This window comes from Cetorhinus maximus, chromosome 18, assembly GCF_964194155.1.
Source record: "Cetorhinus maximus chromosome 18, sCetMax3.hap1.1, whole genome shotgun sequence".
In the NCBI taxonomy this organism is placed as follows: domain Eukaryota; kingdom Metazoa; phylum Chordata; class Chondrichthyes; order Lamniformes; family Cetorhinidae; genus Cetorhinus; species Cetorhinus maximus.
Window position 1 is genome coordinate 51,126,539 of NC_135896.1, and position 21,758 is coordinate 51,148,296.

At 42.3% G+C, this 21,758-nt stretch overlaps 1 protein-coding gene across 4 annotated transcripts in view; it reads right to left on the reverse strand.

The window, feature by feature from the left end:
• The window catches only part of LOC144693165 (uncharacterized), a 135,545-nt gene extending 114,620 nt beyond the window's left edge, over window positions 1-20,925 (reverse strand). For all 4 annotated transcript variants that reach the window (XM_078562699.1, XM_078562700.1, XM_078562698.1 and 1 more), the window contains exons 1-2: window positions 20,775-20,925; window positions 5,620-6,948 (exon numbers count right to left, since the gene is read on the reverse strand). In XM_078562699.1, the coding sequence (XP_078418825.1) occupies window positions 5,620-6,904 (1,285 nt within the window). In that variant the 5' untranslated portion in view covers window positions 6,905-6,948; window positions 20,775-20,925. The remainder of the gene's footprint in view (window positions 1-5,619; window positions 6,949-20,774) is intronic.
• Window positions 20,926-21,758: the final 833 nt, after the last annotated feature.

Below are 21,758 nucleotides of genomic sequence, written 5' to 3' on the forward strand. Positions count from 1 at the left end.
TAATCACTACAAGTTAATTTCATTGCATGCAAAACCATTAAGGTTACCTTCCCACCATGGGCCCTCAGCATTGCTGTCCCACTTCCACCCTGCTGTGAGGATAATTCAGCACTTTCATGCTTTTCAACAGCCCCACCCGCCTCTTTCTTCCCTCCCTCGGCCAGCATTAAATTCCATCTATGGTTTCATTCCCAGGACTACAAAGAACAAAACCAAAGAACACTGTGGACTGAGGAGTTAAACTGCACCACACCCTCCTGAAAAATTAAAATGACTTGACGCGATGCAACAATCAAAGGGAATAAAATAAACATCCTAATGTCCTACTTAGCAAGGTATTCTGCAGTATACTAAGACAAAAGATGAAACTCTGAAGGAAAGGAAATTGAAGCTACTGGCTTTCCTGTTCACCTCCCTGGGAACAAGGAAACACTCACAGGAGAGTGCAGCACGAGATGCAGCATAAACAAATTCAAAACAACCTTCCCTTATTACAAAAAAGTAACAGCAATGATTATACACTTCCATATGCAGATCACACTGGAAAATACAAAGGCAAAAATATGAAAAGATTCCTTCCTTCATGCCTGCTCTGCCTGAAAGCAGGCCCTTGGTTCATTATTATCCTGATTTTCCTAAGCTGTTTTCCTTGGCAGCCTTTTTTTCGCAAGTGATGGTTGCCTTTCACTCTCGGGGGCAGGGAAAAGAGTCAGGTCCCAAGTCTACCTCCGCCAGAACAGGAACTGAACCCACGCTGTTGGTATTAATCTGAACCACACACTAGCCATTTTGTCAACTGAGCTAACTGGTCCCCATGAAAAGATGACAAAGCAACAATTTTTCTAACATGTCAGCAAATGCAAATGCCAACGCTCCAAAACATGAAGTAAAATTAAGACAGATGCAATTTGAGAAAACCAAGCCAAATATATAGGAGAACAGGACAATACCTGTAAAATAAGCCACCTACAATTGCCTCATAAGGATCCTCAGTAAATTAAATACCCACTCACCAGCAGAGGTCTAGATTAGTAGGTGCCTGCATATCAACAGCACCTAGTGTTTAATGTCTTACAAGATGCTCTGGACATTTGTGATTGAGTATGTCATTTTCTTCCCCCTCCCATTCTCTGCTCTGCTCTGAGACTCCTTTGGTGATAAAGGCATTCAGTAAACAATAATGGTCTTGACATGCATGCTTGACAATGGCATTACATGAATCTGAATCTCTCTCCCTGCAAGACTTACAGGCGGTCATTCTATTTAGTAGTAATAAATAGAACAGGCATGGCGGGAGGTGGGATGACTGAGTGGCATAAGAGACCCAGAGGCATAACAAGCTTCAAGAGACATATACAATGTATCAGAAGCACAAAGGGAGTGAAGGGGAGTGAAATTATAAGGAGAGACACAAAAAGCATGAGAAACCTTGAACAAGCAAGAAGGAAAATTATTAACATCATTGGTTATTTTTCACAAACAAACTACTTCTCAGGGTTCAAGCACTGATTTCTGTCAGTGGTACTTACAGATATGTAATCTCCATTGTCTGGATGATACTGTAATAAAATAATGCATTTAAACAGAGCATTTTGCAAGGAGGTGAAATTGATCCAAAAGAAGAAAGAAGTAAATAAATGAGGGTGGATGAATGCTGGGATATTTTTCCCTACCCAATTGTGACACAGGAAGACAGCCAATCGTAAATAAGTAACATTGCTTATGGAGTCACCATCTCTTAAGGGAGCTAGCTGGAAGCAAGCCACCTTCTTTCCCACAGTATCTCGGAGTGGATTCATGTTGGAATTTTCTCCCTAACGTTCATTATTTTTAAACATTAGGATACAGCAAAATAACCAATTGAGTTGTGGAATCCTTCAGCCTTCTCCTTGCGCCCCTCAAGTTCAGGAAATTTGAACTCAAACCTAAGCAGTAAAAGACGCTTCCCACATGTATGGTTATCCCAGATATATGAATCATCCAGTACCTTCCACATTGTGCGGTACCATACATCATGGACCTCAACTGTTCCCAAATCCATACTGAATTGTTTTTAAAAGTTCAATTTAAAAAAAACAATTATTTAGCAATTTAACCCTTCACATACAGATTTGGCCAACTGTACCTCAGAAAGCTAGACATCTGCTGAGATTTAATTCCACATTGCATTGAATGCTGTCGGAGAAGCCACCACAGAACAGCTAATATTACAGCCCAAATCCACTCACAGGCAAGATAGTAAATAAGCAAGTTAAACTGGAAAGCAACTGTTTTAACATGCAACAATTTTGTGGAGATTTCAACATTTTCTCAAGTGACTAAGTAGTGAACTAGTCATAATGGAGCTGATTATATGGGATTTATGGAAAGAACTGGATGTGTTAAATGGTCTGATCTCATCCCTTGCTTTCTGGTGTTAAGAAAATTAAATCCCAATGCTGAACTAAGTCTCACCATTAAATAACTCGTTCTTCCTTCAATTTAGTTACTGAATATTTGCTTAGTCATTCAATATTCATATCAGAACGACTAGTCTTCGACAGGCAATTCGGCCTATCGTGCCTGTGGTTGCTGTTTGATAGAGCTAACCAATGAATTTCACTGCCCTGCTTGTTCCCCATAGCCCTGTAAGAATTTCCCTTTCAAGTAGTCATCTAATTCTCTTTTGAATGTTAGGACTAAATCTTCTTCCACAACCTTCTTCCAGATCACGGCATCTCACAATGTAAAAAATATTTCGGCATGTTGCCTCTCGCTCTTTTGCTAATCATCTTAAATCTGTATCCTCTGGTCACCGGCTCTTCTGCCATTAAGTTCACCTAGGTTGTCTTAGCGCCTTTCCTTCTAGTTTTAAAAATGCTTTAATTAGAACATTATAAAACGGGATTTAGCACTCATGTGCAAAGCCTAATGTAAACTATCACTGTATATAAATTTTGTCATCTAAAAGGGAAGAGATTCCTTTTAGTCTAAGGCAGTCCAACTCCCTATGCATACAGTGAAAGAGGCAGAAGTATGCCCATCTCTTTGCCAAGAAAAGATACTGTATAGTTATTTGGCACAAAAAATGCTTTATGATATTTCTCTTCCTCTCCCTATGTTAAGTCTTCCAGCTAAAAAAAGATACCAACATAGCCAGTGGTCTTTCCCAACCGCAATACTGTGATTAGATATTCACTGAGAAGGGCATGGTAGATATGAACCCCGACCACTCTGATACAGTAGGACTGAAATTCAACTCTGGTTCGGGCACAACACAAATGGTAACAATTGCCCACCGATGTCCCACATAGTTTTCACTCGAAATGCTTATCAGGCAGCGTGTGTAGCAAGTGGTCTATCCACTATATCCTGCTTTGCACTCCAGTGTAGTTCAATTTTACCCCCAATGTTTCAGTGCTCCATTGCTCTGCACAACAATGCAATTGCACATCTGTTGTGAATATTTAAATTTGTTTCTTATTTATTGCATTAAAGACTCATTTAGTTGGGTCGCCTTGGTTACAATATCCCATCTTCTTAGCTTTGAAGAATTGCATAAATTATATTATTGTACAAGTTCACTGTTCCTGAGCAAGACCTATATATAACTCATTTATATTGGAATATTACTGTAGGTGAAATCATTCCAATTTAATTAACTCATCATCAAAATGCATGCTGTAAATTGCAGAGAATATCCCCTGCTGTCCAAGACAGGACTTTCTCTTACTTGATATACTTAATATAGTTAATATATTTTTGAAAATGAAAGAGTGTTAATAGGACTTGGGGTGAGACTGGGATGTGAGGAGGATGTAAAAGTGAGAAAGAACAACATATTGAAAGGGAAAAAGGAAGCGAATCCGAGAGAGAACGCTTAAGGTGAGCCTGAGAGAATAGCAGAAATGTGCGAAAATGATAGTCATGAATGGAAGGAAGGAATGGAAACAGAACATTCAGGTGAGGGGAAACCTGGCAGGGAAGAGAGGAAGGTTGACTAGGCAAATACCCAGTCTAGACAACTGAGGGAGGGGAGAAAGTGAAGGTATCATGGCTTTTAAACCTATGACCTTTTTTTTTGGTCCTGTATTTTTGTTCCAGAATTCAATACTTAAACCAAAAGAGAGTATCATCCTGTGACATATATTTGGAGATCACCCACTGTGTTGCCCACAATCAGGAGACATTTTCAGTTTGGAGGGTGTCAGCTACAATATTAGGGAACGGGGCATGCAGTGGAGAGCTGCAACACTTGAGTGGGCCTGGACAGCAAAATCGAGGAACATTTGGGAAACACTGGTGCAGGGAGCAGAGCTGAAGTATTTGTGCTGGACAGGGAGAAGGGAGTACATTGGAGGTGGAACACTTGTGGGGAAACAGAGCAGGTAAAATGCCTGGTCTAGAGAATTAACTGAGGGAGTGAGGAAGCAAACAATCATTGAAGCCTAAAAAAAATTCTAAAATTTTACCAGTGATTGGTTCACGGATGCCAAGTGAGACCAAAGAACAGACTTGTCCAACCCACAGCCCGTGGACTGCTTCAGGCTCCCGAAGCCCCTCTATGCGGCCCCTGGAACCACTTTTAAAATGCCACTGAAACATGTGGGCAGCAACGCGGGAGAGAAGCAGTCTGTGATTGGAGAAGCAGCGAACACAGCGGCGGCGAGATTCCTAGGGAGAAAGGGGTTTTCTTTCAGGTGTGGTGGGAGTGGGGAGATGAGCGGGAGAGAGTGCCGTGGGCGGCGATGCAGGGACGGTGAGAGTGCTGGGGCCCCGGGAAGGAGAGGATGCAGAGCCCAGGGTCGGGGGGATGGAGAAGAGGCTGGTTGGCTTGTGTGAGAGATTGAGTGAGTGTGTGTGTGAGATAGTTTGGCCGTAATTTTCCAGCCCCTCACGCCAGTGGGATCTTTCAGCCCCACCGGTGTGAAAGGAGATTTCAATGGCTCACCTACCCCACCGCAGGGGGGCTGGAAAATTCAGGCCTTTGTGTGTGGGAGTGAGAGAGTGAGTATATGTGTGTATGGCGGAGGGGTGAGAGAATGAGTGTGTGTGTGTGTGTGTGTGGTGGGGGAGAATGAGAATGTGAGTGTGTTTGTGTGTCTGTGGGAGGGAGTGAGTGTGTGTGTCTGGGGGGCGGGGGGGAGGGTGTGAGAGAGTGACTGAGTGTTTGCCTTACTCCCCGTCTCAGGTCTCTCATTCACTCTCACCACCACACACCAGCACACACTCACACCCACTCACACAGTGGGTGAGGGTGAGTGAGTGAGCACCCTGAGACAGGGAGTGAGCCTGGCACACACACTGATCCTCTCACAATCCAGTCATTTTTATTAATTACTCTTTTTTTTTAAACTTAACAATTTATCGCTTTCACATTGCTTTATTTTTGTTCAGCAAGTTGTTTCTTTTCTTAATACCACGACTTTCTTTTGAAATTCAGTTTAGTGTTGTGCCAAACCTTAACTTTCTGAAATTAGCTCATTGGTCCCTTGGATGAGACTAAAATGAAAATGTGACTCCCCCAACCAAAAAGGTTGGACATGCCTGCCATAGAACAATCCAATCAGCAATTGAGGCTCGGTACAATCATGCAATATTACACTCCTTGGATTTTTAATAATTTATCTATACTTATACCTTCGGAGACTTGTTTCTGAGGGAGATGTGTTGTTGGCAAAGCAGATCTGACAGCAGGAATCCCATTTGTCACTGCCAACCTTGAACTCAATCCCTTATATGGTTTTTTGGTAGTTCCAATTATAGCTGCTGTGCTGAATACTTGCATTGTTTGAGTTGTTCTCAACACGGTTTCTGTAGAAGCTGATGAGACCGACTCCGTCATTGCAGCTCCCTTGATTGATGTTGTGACTCTGGGTGTCGTAGTCACCTGAAATGTATTGGGTGCTTTGCTGTCTGTTACTGCACCCATTGTAGTTGCCATGATTTCATTCATTTCTTTATCAGCATTTGGACTGTTTGCTTTCCAGCTGAAGTAACTACCTTCTGGTTCATTGATTACTGTTGTTGTTGTTGTTGTTATTTCTTCATTCCTGAAACCTTCGACATTTGCATTTGTAAATTCTGAGGAATTTAACACTTCTGAAGTCAATACATTGACATCTTTTTGTGTTGTATTTACAGTAAGAACTGTTTTACTTGTAAGAGGCAATGCTGTGGTGTCATGACTATTCAGTGTAAAGTTTTCACTGCTAGAATCAGTTGTCCCCCTTGTCACACCACTGCTTTCATTTTGGTGGACCCCACCAAATACAGTTGAAATTGTAACTGGCTCTGGCACTTGTTTCTTATTCTTCATTGTTCCTTCAGTTTTGTCTTTATCATGGGTGGCTGCATCGTTCTGTTTTGCTCCTGTTGTCGTGTAAACAGTATTGTTAACTCCACTGGCATCAATGCCAGGTTTAGAAGATGATTTTGTCGTTAAGACTGTTACAAAGTCTTTCTGTTTAGACTGTAGAGTTTTGTTCCAGTCAGCTTCCTTTGTACTTGTACTGAATGGTTTCTGAAATGGCACCACTGTTGTAGTTGTAGGTAATATGTCAAGGCTAGTCACGGAGATTACATTTTCATTTTCTGCCTTATTGGTTTGTTTTGTTTCTTCTACATGGGCAATGCTAGGATTTATTGACGCAGTTAATGCCCCTAATGTAGGCCTTAAAATATTACTAGAAGCAGTGGAACTTGCTGTTTCTCCGTTTAGCAATGTATCATTTTTCACCCCGTAATTGTTTTCATTATAGCCTGTGATGTTTTCTGGCTTTGCAGTGGAAACCTCAGATATTTGTATGTTCCTTCTTTGTCGTTTCTGAATGGCAGACGATCTCAGTCCTGGTAAGCAGATGAGGGTGGCCAAGATAGCCACACATGCGTGGAATTCTGTTGGTCTCATCATTAACAAATACATGCAAAAATTAAGGAATTCCCCTGAAGAGAGCTGCACAAAGAAACCTGAAACAAAAAAAAAGGGCTCAATATTGTTTGTAAAGCATTTATTTAGTGTCACCACAATATTAATAAAATTCAAAATAAACTATGTAGCACAAATATATCTCAACCGTCACTTAATGTGTAGGTAAATGATTGGAAAGTACAAGGCAATAAGATATGCAAAAATATATTTGCCTGATGAATAAAAAATCAAATGTCCACATACTTCTAATGTAAAAATCATATTTGTTTTAGAAAGTGAAATGAGAACTTCTACCAAGTTAAAAGATAAAGAACACTACAGTGCATTGAAACATCAGCCTGTGACAAAAATAGAGATTTCATCCCATGGAATGTGTATGTTTTTGTGAATAATATTGGGCCCCTATTTCTATGACTATTGTCCTTGAGGAACTTCATCAAGCACAGAGGTCAGGGAAAAGAAACAGAGACCTTTTTTTAAAAGGAATCACCCTTTTTATACAGCCCAGGAATTTCTGGGACTTCTCTGAGAGGAGGTGGTAGGCTCAGGCCCAACAGAGCAATGAAAATGAAGTGGAAAGTGAGTGTTTCTCAACTCCTACTTCATTTTCCTGGAGGATTACTCAATGGACACTCATACAATGGCAACAAGATAGGCTTGGCATATTAGCTTTTGCCAAATAACCACCAGAAATCAGGGTGTCTGTGGAGAATTTTGGAGAAGGCCAAATATAAAAAGGTTAGTTACATTCTTACATTTTTAAGCTCCCCTCCTCAGCAGATGGTTTTTAGAGGTAATTGGCTCCTTCTGATTGCTGATCTCCATTTCGAAGGCCAAACACACGACAGTAGGCCAAAGAGGCCTGCAGCAGTTAAATTTCCTGCCTTTCTGCTGGTGCTAGGCCCTACCATCTGTAGGCCTGTTCTGTTCCTGTACAGCAATGAGAATCAAGTGAACTGACCCTATACAGTTTTTGTGATACCCTAGCTTGAGATGGCATCCATTTGAAAAAATGCACTGACTACCACAGTCAGTGTAATTATTTCAAAGCTGCAGTAAACCTTTGGTCCTAATTCAGCACCGCCGCTACACTGCCTTCGAAGCAGCTGCTGTGGGGGAGAGACCATCGCACACCTCCTTCTGGAATGTGCCTTTGCAAAGTAGATCTGGAAAGAGGTGCACTGTTTTTTTGTTGAGGTTCATCCCGAGCAGCTCTGTGACAGTGGACTCTGCGCTCTACGGGCTATACCCAGGGATGCACACCGAGACAAACATCAACTACTGTTGGAGGATCATCAAATCGGTGAAAGACTGCCCAAAACCTTTTGGTCTTCCAGTGCAAAGAGTTGTCCACAACCGAGTGTTGCAGGCTGGCACATTCCAAGGTCCAGGACTATGTGCTGAGGATGCACTAAGCTTGGGGCAGCTGCTGCAAAGGCATAATTGGAAAAGGTCACAGTCTAAGGCATTTCATCCATAGTACACAGAGGGATTGGTGACTGTTTAAAATCCCTTGGGCTGTATGCTTGACATTGAATGCATAAAGTAAATACCAGGTGCACTACAATTGTATTGGGGCACCTCAGAGCGCAACTTGCTGTATGGAGGAAAGTTGAATTTTATTGCACTTTCTGCATTATTCAATTTGAACTCAACGCAAACTGGAGGAACAGCACCTCATCTTCCGACTAGGCACTTTACAGCCTTCCGGACTTAACATTGAGTTCAACAACTTCAGATCATGAACTCTCTCCTCCATCCCCACCCCCTTTCCGATTCCCCTTTTTCCAATAATTTATATTTTTTTAATATATATTTCTTTTCCCACCTATTTCCATTATTTTTAAATTTATTTCCATCCATTGTTTTATCTCCACCTTTTAGCCTATTTCGATCCCTTCTCCCCACCCCACCCCCACTAGGGCTATCTGTCACTTGCTCGTCCTGCTTTCTACCCTTAATGTCATCATTAGCACATTCCTTAGCTAATATCACCACCGTCAACACCCTTCTGTCTATGACATCTTTGGCAATCTCTTCTTTGCCTCCGCCTATCACTGGCCCTCTATCCAGCTCCACCTGTCCCACCCCCCTCAACCAGCTTATATTTCACCTCATTTCCATATTTCCTTAGTTCTGATGAAGAGTCAAAACGTCAACTGTGTTCCTCTCCGCAGATGCTGTCAGGCCTGCTGAGTTTTTCCAGCTATTTTTGTTTTTGTTTCAATTTGAACTGTTTTGGAATATACTTTTACAAATTTTATGAATAAAGTTTGCAAAAAAAAACCTTTGATCCTGATTTAATCAAATTATAGGCTCCTTGAAGAACAAAGAGTATCTCAAATGTTAATTCCATTTAAATTATTGACTGAATTGAGCTTTCAAACAGCCATCAGACGTCAAAAACAGACAAGTAGTTCACAAAGAAGACCCCCTTCACACCTTGTTAAAATGCAAATAAAATGTTTGCATTTTGATTGCATGACTATTGAGAAATAATAGCCCAGATCTTCCAGTCTCCGAATATTTGAAGGCCGGAAGTACCCCGAAAGATGCACTACGGGACCCCTCCGCAGTCCAAACCCACTGACTCCATGGGAATTGCCCAGGAAGTCTGAACCTTCAATGGGCAATACCCCTGCTCCCCAGGACCCTTCAAAAAAGTCTCCAACTCCGGGACTTTGGACAATCCCGACATTTACTCGAATAGTCACCCAGGAAATGTTAGACAGAAAAATCCTAGTCTCACTCCTGGGTAACCACAGAATTGACACCCCTAATCATTCACATTGAACACCTCCACCCACCCTCGCCCCCTAACTACCCCCCCAACTCCCCTGACACAACCCACCACCCAACTTCTCCCCTGAACCACCAACTCCCCAACGATCCAACATGACCCGCCCCACCACCCAACTACCAAATTTACACCCTCCTGACCAAACCTGACCCGACCCCACCACCTGACTCCCCCAACACAACCTAACTAGCCTCAAACCTGACAATCTCTCCCAACCCGATCTGACTATGCCTCCGACCCACCTACCCACTCACCCACCTGCCACCCTACCCAACTGACACCCTTCCACCCTACCCAACTGACACCCTTCCACCCTATCCACCTGCCACCCCATCCACCTGCCACCCTACCCACCTACCACCCTACCCAGCTGCAACCCTGTCACCCTATCCACCTGCCACTTTGCCATGCTACCCACCTACCACTCTACCCAGCTGCCACCCTGCCACCCTACCCTCCTGCCACCCTACCCATTTCCCTTATCCACCCTACCCCATCACCTCTTTCCTACATCCTCACCCACCCTACCCTCTTACCCACATACCTTACCCACACTGCCCCCTTACCCACCCTACCAAGCTACACACTTACTTTCTCCCCGTAGCTTTTCAAAGAAGCTTTGGGACATTTAAACAAGTTACTTACCAGAATATGGCAGCTAATGCCGTAAAAAGGAGGCATGGCTTGTCTTCCCTCACCGCTCCATTGCAACAATGAAGCTCTTTGAGTAACTGTACAGTCCGCATTTCTGGAGAAGCCGAGATCGGACGTCCTGGCTATAAATGCAAAGCACCAGCATGGCAGAGAGAAGTAGGAGCAGAGTGGAAATCCGATGGTGATTGCCACTCCTTGGAAGATTCAGGCCAATGTTTTTGATCTTCAACTCCCAGAGCTTCTCAACCTTCAGTTGCATGCAATAGAGGTTCTGTGAGGAATCATCCCATGTCGTTTACTTTCCAAAACTGGAGAGGTATGGGGATAGAGCCAGGCGGGGGGCAGAGAGTAGAACTGACTGGATATCTTTTTCAAAGAGCTAGCACAGACAAGATGAGCTGAATGACCTCCTCAGGAGCTCTATGGATGTATGAACATATGGACTTACGAAGTAAGAGCAGGAGTAGGCCATTCAACCCTTCAAGCCTGTGCTGCCATTTGATAAGATCATGGCTGATTTGATTGTGGCCTCAAACCCAGTTTCCTTTCTACTCCCAGTACCCTTTGACTCCCTTGTCAATCAAGAATCTATCTAACTCAGTCTTAAAAATATTCAATGACCCTGCCTCCAGTGCTCTCTGGGAAGAGAATTCCACAGACTAATGACCCTCTGAGAGAAACAAATTCTCATCTGTTAAATGGGAGACCTCTTATTTTTAAACTGTGTCTCCTAGCTCTAGTCTCTCTCACAAGGGGAGACATCCTCTCAGCGTCCACCTCGTGAAGTCCCCCCAGGATCTTATATGTTTCAAAGTATCCACTTTGCCAGTGGATACAGGCCCAACCTGTCCAACCTGTCCTCATAAGATAACCCCTTCATCCCAGGAATCAGTCGAATGAACCTTCTCTGAGCTACTCCTAATTATATTATATTCTTTCGGAAGTAAGACGACCAAAACTGTACACAGAACTACAGATGTGGTCTCATCAACACTCTGTACAATGATGGCAAAACTTCCAATGAGCGCTCCAGGGACAATGAATAATGTCCACCAGTGCTAGCTAACACTGATCTTGGCAGAGTTTGCAAGGTCACAGGCAGAATATTTCATTACCAATGGACAGACTGGTACAACCAACACTTAAGGAGAGCCTCTGACACTGCCTACAGTTTGCAGCCAGAAACTCTGCCTATGGTGGGACTCCTCACCTCACCTCACCCAGGCCACAACATTCATCTGCTTTGCAATCTTCGTAATTGTGGCAACTGTCAAAAAATATATATTTTAATATTATTTTCCTTGGGATATCAGGCCGCTTACCTGGCTTGGATTCTACTCTCGGGGCCACATTCACCCATGTGGAGGCTAATATTCTATTCAACTAATTGCGTATTGTTCTTCATTGATATGCCAGTTAATCCTAAAGAGGGCAAATCCTGGCACAGTGTGTCTCAGCCCCTGAATTGCCCCTTTGCTATTATCTGCCTTGTAAGGGACAAATGGAGGTTTCAACCCTTCTTACGGCAAAGAGAAATCTCCTGGATTAGGTGCGGACTCAGCACAGCCATTTTTCTCTTTTTTTTTGAGGGGGCTCTGCAAGTTCTTGCCAAACATATTGTGCAGAATCTCCAGGAGTTACAGGGGTTTTGTTTCTAAGGTGTCATTAAGAAACAGTATAAGAATTATGTACTTCTGTCAGCATTGTCTACATACTGTGTAAATAAGTTATTGAACAATTAGTTACAGTCAGTATTAGTATGTGGCTGTGTCATTTTTGCTTGCAGGTATTATTTTATCTGTCAATAAAATTGTACATTGCTCAGGCAAAGAATAATTCTTCACCTTTGGAGGTAACAAGACATTTTGGGCATCCCACTTGTTCAGTGAGCAGTATACCACAATTGGGAGTTAACTGTCGATCCGTACATGGTACTCAATTAACACAGAGGTTTTAATTCACAATGGAATTTGCCTGTTTATGGAAACTGTATTCTTGCTGTGAAATATAAGTACAAATGTTGGGGAAAAGTCCAAGCTGGATCAGAGCCAGTTGCTGCATTGGACCTGTCTATAGCATGATTCATGCTATTAATTCAAAAAGACAAACTATCATGAAAGTGCCCAGAGCAGTAATGATACAATTTAAAATTCACATCACCAATGTTACACTGCAGTCAGAATATTAATTATGCATCCCCTGAGTTATTATAATCTATTAAAAGGCTATGACACAGGATTAGTGTATCATTTAAAAGCAAAGTCTATTTTACAAAACACACCAAGTCAATCATACACATATACCAATATGGTAGCATAAGTTTGAAGACTATGAAACTCAAAAATGTAACCAGGCTGCACAGCAATAAAAGCTAAATTATCTATATAACAGTGGTTATGTTTGCATTGCTTTTTTGACTGTAGGCTCACACGTGAACCTTCGGATTTTTATTACACAGAAAACTTTCTCAGCTCCGTCCCAACCCAGCATGTGTTTCTTCACACTTCCTCCCTGTGTAGTTTTAACCTAAGGTCTCCCAGTCTTCACCAAAGGTGAGCTGTCAAGCCCACCCTGGTCTGCCCACTCATCTTCCAGCATTAGCATTAGCCCTCCTCTTCCCACTCGGAGTGACTCTGGATCCCCAGGCATTTTCCTCTTACACTAGGGAAATATTCTATCACCAAGTGCTCCCAAGCATTAGATCCTATTTCCTCCTCCATCCTATTGGGCTAGAACCACCACTTTCCTCCAATTATTTAAGTTTGCCTACTTAAAACCACTGGAATATTTCAGCATTGACCTTAATGGAACAAGCTGAACAGCCAAACATAATAATTTTATAATACTAATTGCTCTATTAGACTAATTTTATGTATGGGGGATATAGAGTCAGTCTACTTAGGGTCGAATATGAAGCTGAGGTTATGGGCAGTCTGGTTCTTCCTAGATAGTGGCCGGGGAAGGGATGGAGTTAGTGGCATGGATACAGAGCTAATGGTGGGATCCAAAAAAAAATGGTTTTGGTCTTCCCAGCGTTTAGCTGGAAACAACGGCAGTTCATCCAAGACTGGATATCAGACCAGCAGTCTAGCTGCACAGAGGCAATGGAGGTGCAAAGAGGGGTAATGGAAAGGTAGAGCTGTGTGCCATCGGTATACATGTTGGAAGGTGAATCCATGTCTGCAGAAGTTGCAACATAAGCATAAAAGCGTGAAGAGAAATTATGAGGAAAGACTTAATAAAAACTACCAGTGTGTGATAGAGAAAGCAGAAAACAACTAATAGACTGAACAGAAAAATATAGGAAAAGGGTCATAAAGCAAGAAAAGGGATACAATGAATGGGGAAACTAATCAAGGTGAGGGGATACAGTGAATGTTGGTGGCGTACATGAACTTCACAAAAGAGCAGTGGAGAAGTTTAAGGTGCATGGAATTAAGAGAACATAGAAAGAAACATGGGAAAAGGAGTCAGCCATTTAGCGCCTCGTCATTCATTTCGCCCATCTACACATCTGAGTTACATAAGCCTTAGTACTATTACCTAATGAATACCTATCAATCTTAGTTTTGATTTCACCTAGCCTCAACAGCTTTTTTTGTGGGGGGCTGGGGGGGTGCAGGGGTTTAGTGCAGGGGTGGTATGGAAGAGTTCCAGACTTCCACTACAACTGTGTGAAGAAGTGCTTTCTAGCAACACCCCTGAAAAGGCTAGCACTAATTTTAAAAGTTATGCCCACTTGTACTGAACTCTCCCACCAGAAGAAACAGTTTGTCTGTTTGTCTAACAGTTTATCCACCCTATCAAATTGCTTAATCATCTTAAACACCTCCGTTAGATCCACCCCTTAATCTTCTACACTCAGGTGAATACGAGCCTAATCTATGCAACCTATCACCATAATTTAACGATTTTAGCTTAAGTATCATTCTGGTGAATCTGCACTGCACCCCCTCCATGGCTAGTATATCCTTCCTGAGGTGTGGGGGCAGAACTCAATGCAGTATTCCAGATGGCGTCTAGCCAGAACGCTGTGCTGCTGGAACATAACTTTCACCATTTTGTACGCCAGTCCTCTTGTGATAAAGGCCAACATTCCATTAGCCTTTTTAATTATCTTTTGTACCTGTCCATCAGCTTTTATTGATTTCTTTACTTGGACTCCTAAATCTCTGTGCTCATTTTCACTCCCTAGCATCTCCTCATTTAGAAAATACTCTTATCTATCTTTCTTAGGTCCAAAGTGGATGACCTCATACTTTTCCACATTAAATTGCCACAATTTTGCCCACTCATCTAATCTATCAATGTCCCTTTGCAACTTTCTGCTCTCTTCTACATGATTTACTGTGTCACGTAACTTAGTATTGCCAGCAAACCTAGATATACAGCTCTCTATTCCTTCATCCAAGTCATTTATAGGAAGGGTAGCAAATTGGATTAAAAACTTGTCAGAAAGGAGGAAACAGAGAGGATGAATTAAAGACAGTTTCTTAGAGTGATTGGAAATGGGTAGTTTTGTCCCATAGGGTTTTGTCCTACGACTGCTTCTGTTTACTGAGTACATCAATGAATTGGTTAAGGAGCTAGAGGGAATCTAGAGTTGCAGATCATACTAAAATAGGAGCCATAGTAAATAATGCTATGGGGCAAAAGGAAGCTTTGAAGGGCACTGATAAGGTGGTGGAATGGGTAAAAAAAAAGGCGGATGGAATTAAATGTCAGTAAAGTGAGGTAAAACATTTTGGTTAAATAAAGTAATAATTGAGTATTGCTGAAAAAAGACATTTTGTCAAAGCCTTTTGTCTTGCACCCATCAGGACAATCGCAAGAACCAATGTCAATGGAAGCAAGAACCTTACACTGTATGAGAAGAGAGTGCTCATTGGTTGGCAAGTGGACTCTGATTGATAGAGGCATTGCCATGGAGAATGCACCAGTTAATGGTGACTGACAGTTAACTGCCAAGCATTGTTTGACATTTAAGGCAGGCAGCTCGACTTTAATTGGTTAAGGCATTGCCCTGAGGAATGAACCAGCAAATGGCTATCACTTATTTTGTTTATCTGAAATAGGAGCAATGGGTGTACATGTTCTTTCTGTCTGCAAAGGACAGGGCCCTACATATTAATATATGTAGCTGCCAGTACACGCAAATGTGCCACACTGCGAACCTGACTGACAATCTTAAATTGGTTGTCAGCATAATTTTTAACACACTGGGGATTATTTAGCAAATGTTGTCCCATTGTGAAATCACATCTAATGTTGGACACTGTGTTTTGAGTTTTGTAAGCGCAGGCTGGTTGAGTACGGTTTGTATCTTGCCCATTGCGAACAGTGGAAGGGACATGCTGTTTGATACAATCTGCCAGTCTTTGGGACGTACAGCTTACATACCTAGCATCACACTGGCGCTGAAATTTGTATGCCACATTACTCATTTGTGAGATCAGCAGAACGTCTTCTACTTTGAATAGAGAAAGCTAGGTAAAGTGAAGGGTCAAAGCAATCTGAGTATTCAGGTTCACAATACAGTAAAAACAGCAGCTCAAATCAATAAGGCCGTAAAAATGTTAATGGAATACTGAGTTTATGATGAGGTATAGATTATAAAAGTCGAGGTGCGATAAGGAAACATATATTGAACCTATATTATTAGTAAAGCCGCAGTTGGAGCAATATGCAGTTTTTTAAAATTCTTTCATGAGATGTGGGTGCCTCAAGCGAGGCAAACATTTGTTGCCCATCCCTAATTGCTCTTGAGAAGGCAGTGATAAGCTTCTTTGGACTCCACAGTATAGGAAGGATGTTCAGGTGATAGAGAGGTTACAATGCAGATTCATTACGCTGCTTGGTGTGAGGAAAATCAAACATGAATACAGATTACAAAAATTGGAGTTCTCTTCATTAGAACAAAGGATATTATTTAGGCTTTTGAAAGGGCTTGTTAAAATCATAAAGGGTTGGGACAGAGTTGATTGAAACAGACTTTTGCAGTGACAGAGGGTTTTAGAATGAAGGGATATAGGCATACAAATCAAAAGGAAGAGATTTAGAACAGAGAGCAGGAGAGGCTTCTTGTTTACATGGAAGGTTGTGAGGCTGTGGAATGCACCTGCAGTTAGTAACTGAAGCAGGGATCATGATCAGCAATTCCCTTGGAGCTGCTCCCATTCCGCCACTGCAGCTTCATCAGAAGGTGCAGCAGCGATTCTGTTTAGGCAGATAAGTACAGTTTCCACCGCAGTTCCAACAGAGTTACAGCAGAGAAGCAGAAGCATAAAATTAGGTAGAATTTACATCACAAAATCGGGCCATTCAGCTCAACTGCTCTCAGCCAGTGTTTACGCTCCATATGAGACTCCTGTCATCCTACTTCACTAACCCTACCTGCACATACTTCTAATCTTTTCTCCCTCAGGTACTTATCTAGCAGCCTGGCCCATGTCAATATTTGAGAATAAGTTGGATGATTGACAGAAATAGAAATAAAGGGTTATGCAAACAGGGCAGGTACATGGACAGAAAGGCTGGTTGTGCTGTGTTGTAATTTCTATGCAATCAATGTAATTAAGATAGTAAATATCATTGCAAAATGTTCTTTCACAGCTTCACCGAGTGAAAAGTTATATGAACCATGTAAACGCATAAGCAGCAATTCCACAACTGGGTATGGAATGTAATTCAAGAGGAAAACATAACTGAAAATGTGGCTGTGCAGCTATGATTTCCTGAGTTGTCCTCCCTACATGCCCCACTCCACACTAGAAACCCCGGATTGTGGAATCAGCCTAGGAATGTTTAAATATTTTATACAGACAATAAACAGACCAGGAGTTTCTTCCCAAACAGCTAGTTATGATACAGAGCAGCTGAGAAGGACACACCAGGCATGTCCCAGGTTTAACCCTTATCTGCATAGAATCAGTTGCTCTCAGCCACAATTGGCCTCTTTGCCAGGACAAATTTAACTAGGGTTCCTGATCACCATCCAGCAATCCTTGCTAGAAGTGTGCATGTGCAAATTTCAATGCCTTGTACTTATGTAATTCTGCACACAAAAGGAGTGTCACCTTGTTGGCACATTTGTGTAATTAATAAGCCTTAAATTATCAAATTGTACTGTGCATAAACTTAGCGACAAAAAGTCTTAATTTGTGTGTATTATTGGGGTGATTCATGAATTTTGGGATATGTTCTTAAGAAGTCTTCAAGTTGGCATGTACTTTTAAGAAAAATTGAAGTTTAGGCCAGAAAGGTGGTCAGAGCACCAGGTGTTCCAGGACCTCCTGTCAAAAAGATACAAGTTATAGTTAGCAATTAGAAGGGACAAAAGGGCTGTGAAACTAATTGGTTCAAGGGAAATGGTCTGAGACCCAGTATTCCAGGGCCCCCTGTTTAGATGCAAATTATAGTTAACAGTTAGAAAAGAGAGAGAGACAGAGAATGTGAGAGAGAGAGAGAGACTCACAAGCAGCTATGAAGTGTATAGTTTCAGCAGTTAAGGTGGACTGGTAAATTAGAGTTGAAGTCTTAAAGCTGCAAAGAGATTTGTATGTATGTTTGAGTTAAGTTGACTAAGGGCGGAATCGTCCCAGATTTGCACTAAGTATGGTAGCGGGCGGGAAAAAGAACATTTTACCCACCGGCCGCAATAGCGGCTTTTCGCACCATGTCATCCCATTCACGCCTTATTAATTATGCAGCAACAGGAAACACGCCGTCTCACTAGTGGGCGACTCCGATTTGTCCGCCATGCCGTTACTTCGCTGCTTCCTCACGCAGGGCGCCATATTTAAACCATAGCTGCGCACACACTTCTCAATGCTTGCAGCCCTGGAGGGTACTGATGAAGACATGGCCCTAAAAGCTAAGAAGAATGCAGACCCCCAATTCAGTGACACATCCCTGGGGGTCCGCTGTGATGTCCTCTACCCCTGCTCTGACCGCAGGAGGCCATCAGTCTCACCACTCCGGCTTGGGAGGCAGTGGTAGAGGTGGTCAGTGCCAATGCTGCACACAAGAGGTCAGCCATCCAGTGCAGAAAATGGATGAATGATCTCATCTGTGCCGCCAGTATAAGGCAACCATTTCATCCCTCATCACGCATTCACTGGCACCTCACTCATTGCCAGCTCAAGGCACATCACCACTCACTCTCTCACACACACCCTCACATCACCATCAGGCCTCATCTCCTCTGGTGGAATAGAGAAAATGGAGATAAACAGCAATCAAGAGTCAGAGAAGTTGAGGCTGTTGGCTTGATGTATACGCATAGCTAGAGGCAATTACCAAACAGGATGGACAATGCAAGAGGGACTTGAGGACTAATCATGAGAATCTTGAAATTAACTCGTTGGAGTATAAGGAGGCAGGAAAGTTGTGTGAGGAGGGGTTGACAGGTATGCAGGTGAAACAAGTCATAGAACACCTAAAGTTCATGAAGGGTGGAGATGGGGATACTGGAAACAATTGATTAAATCAACATTCAGCATGATGAAGGTATGACAGTGGAAAGAATCACACAGGGACACAAGCAAGGCAATATTCTGCAGAGGGAAGGAGTGCTCATTGCAGTTAATCAGACATCTTGTAGAGGGATCAGCTTGTGGTCAAACAACTGCTAAGGATGTGCACCTATGGACTCAGCCTGAAGGTTGATGGTGTTAGTGTCTGGGATAAGGGCAGGATATGGCTCAATTGTGATGTGGTTGAATACAATGCTGAGATAGAATGCTTACAACACAGAAGGAGGCTATTTGGCCCATAATATCTTCGCCAGGTCTCAGCAAATAATCTCAGCAAAAGCAACTCAGCCAGTCCCACTCCCCCACCCTTTTCCTATAGAGAAAATTCCCTGCCTTTGCTCTGTGCACTTAAACTGATAAAAAAAACACCTTCAGATAGTTGGTGAAATTTCTATTGTTTGAAAAGTTAACATGACTTAAAGACAGCAAATTCCCTGGACTCATTCAAAAATTTAAATCTAAAATTTGAAAAGTAGTTTTGCAATGGTTGCAATATTAATATAATCAGCGCAGAGCTAAATTAGCTAAATGATATGGAAAAATTAGATTTCTGTATTTTATTTCCTAGTTTTGATATGCTTGAGTTAAAATTGAAACTGTCAAATTTGAGCTGGTTTCTCCTTGTCAGCTTGGAGTAGCTGAGCTTTTAACCATGTCCTTTCATTCATTTCTACCCCTCCAATTTCTTGCATCACAAAGAATAACTTGTGAGACTAACCTTAATTCATGTGTATCTGAATGGAGATGAATGGAGCAGAAAGTGAAGAAGTTACTATTTTTTAAACTTGCCAACATTCCTGGGCATCTGAATTAAAACAATGTGTTGCTCATGACTGTTGTGGAAATCTTTGAAATAAAGTGCAGCAAGAACCTAAGTAACATCAACCATCTAAATTCCTTTGAAGCATAAAGGCTATTTTGACAAGAGGGTCAACTCTCCCAGGAAAGCTGCCAAGAGCACTTGCATCACTTATAACTGGAAGCAAAAATCAGAGGAACAAAAATAAATTGTAAAGGAGTCTCAACCATCCAGGAAACAAAATGATAGAATTAAATGCAAAATTATATTTACCTTTTGTGGGTGAATAATGCAATTGAAAATACTGTAATCAATGAACATTCAAAAATGTCACAATGAATCGTGGGGCTGTGTCCAGAAATTATGGACCGAATACTGTCAACTACAATAGCAAGTTATCTGATTTTATTGTAGAGTGTAAAATAAAAAGAGGAAGTTTCTATTTTACATGTTCAGTTGCTCAATCATATATTAAAATAAAAGGGGTCGGGACGATGGAGAAGAAAAGGATATTTGGTCCACTGAAATATTATCAGCCTGCAGTGGAGTTAGGGCATTTCCTAGGGTTGTATGTTCTTTGGGTGCTATTCCATTTGACACATGTGTTAGAGGCAGCAGGAAAATGTTGCTAGTAAGCATGGCACGCAACATACATTACACATATATACACATACACACTCCAAGCATACAGCTGTCACACTGAACACAATGCACACAGTTAAACGCTTCGGGATTTCGAAACTATTTTTTAACCCAAATTGCAAATATGACAGGCAGCTGAAATCCGCCGTACTTAACCTTAATCGGAAGAACACGTCAATCTTGCATTGAAGAATTTGCAGCTTCTCTGTCAAGAGAAATAATATTCGCCCCTTTCGATTAAACACTCAATCCTGTTTGTTGCCTCATATTTAGCTCCGTCAGCATTACAAACGCCGATTGCAACCTTCCTATTCTTCTTACAAAAGCATCAACCAAATTTATGCAGCTGACGGGTTTGGGTTTTTTTTGTTACGTGCAGTGTAGCAACGTCCAAGAAGACAGGCAGTAGGTGAAATAAACCCAACGGCGACTCACCTGTTTCCAGAAGGGGCTCGTCCAATCTCTCTTACATTCTGTATTTTACCGCAAATCCTTTCACAGGCGTCGGTTTTTTATTTCTGCCTTGGTTGTCGTGCGCTGGTAATATTCAGCCCTCGTCACCGGATCGGCCGTCCTCCAGGACGTCGTGCGTTTGGATGGAGCGGTGCACGCCTAGTCCCAGCATTCGCAAGCAGCAGAGCTGGGAGCGTCCTGCTAACCTCGCCTCTTCATTAACAAAACTGAGCTTCAACAATGACACAGAATGGCATAGCTCCACCATCATAAAGCAATCGTTCGCACAAAAACTTTAGCTGACAACAAAGTCCCTTTAAACGTATATCACCTTAAATCATTTAATTTTTGTATTCAAAAAAAGCTCTCCTTGCAATTTGCTGTATGTGGGATTTGTGCAGAGATTCTCAGACCTGGCACATCCTGATCGTGGAGGAAACTCCACAGAAATGGCATAAACGGGTGTTGGGGTTGGTGTGGGAGGAACAGGTTTCGATTCATGGGGCACCGGCACCAGTACTGGGAAAAGAGAGAGAGAGCTGTATGTACCATTGGGATGGCCTTCACCTGAATCACGCTGGGATCAGTGTACTGGCGAGTGGAATAACTAGGGCTGTAGAGAGGGCTTTAAACTAAATAGTGGGGGTGAAAATTAAAAGAGAAAGAGCAGGGCAGTGATGCAGGTAATAATAACCAGAGTGTGACAGGAAGGGACAGAGCCTAAGAGTGCAACAGCAAAAAAACATACACCAGAGTAAGGAAAAATGATAAAGAGGCAGGATTAAAGGGTGGAATTTTCCATGCCCACTGGCAGTGGGCGCGATAGGTGGCATGCGTGAACAATATGGTGCGATCAGTTTCACGATGGCGGGAAGGCAGGCCACAATCATCCGCTCAGCCCGCCTACAGGGGGCCATGTGTACCGCCATTGCTCATCGGGAATACATCAGCATCTCATTAAAAGGC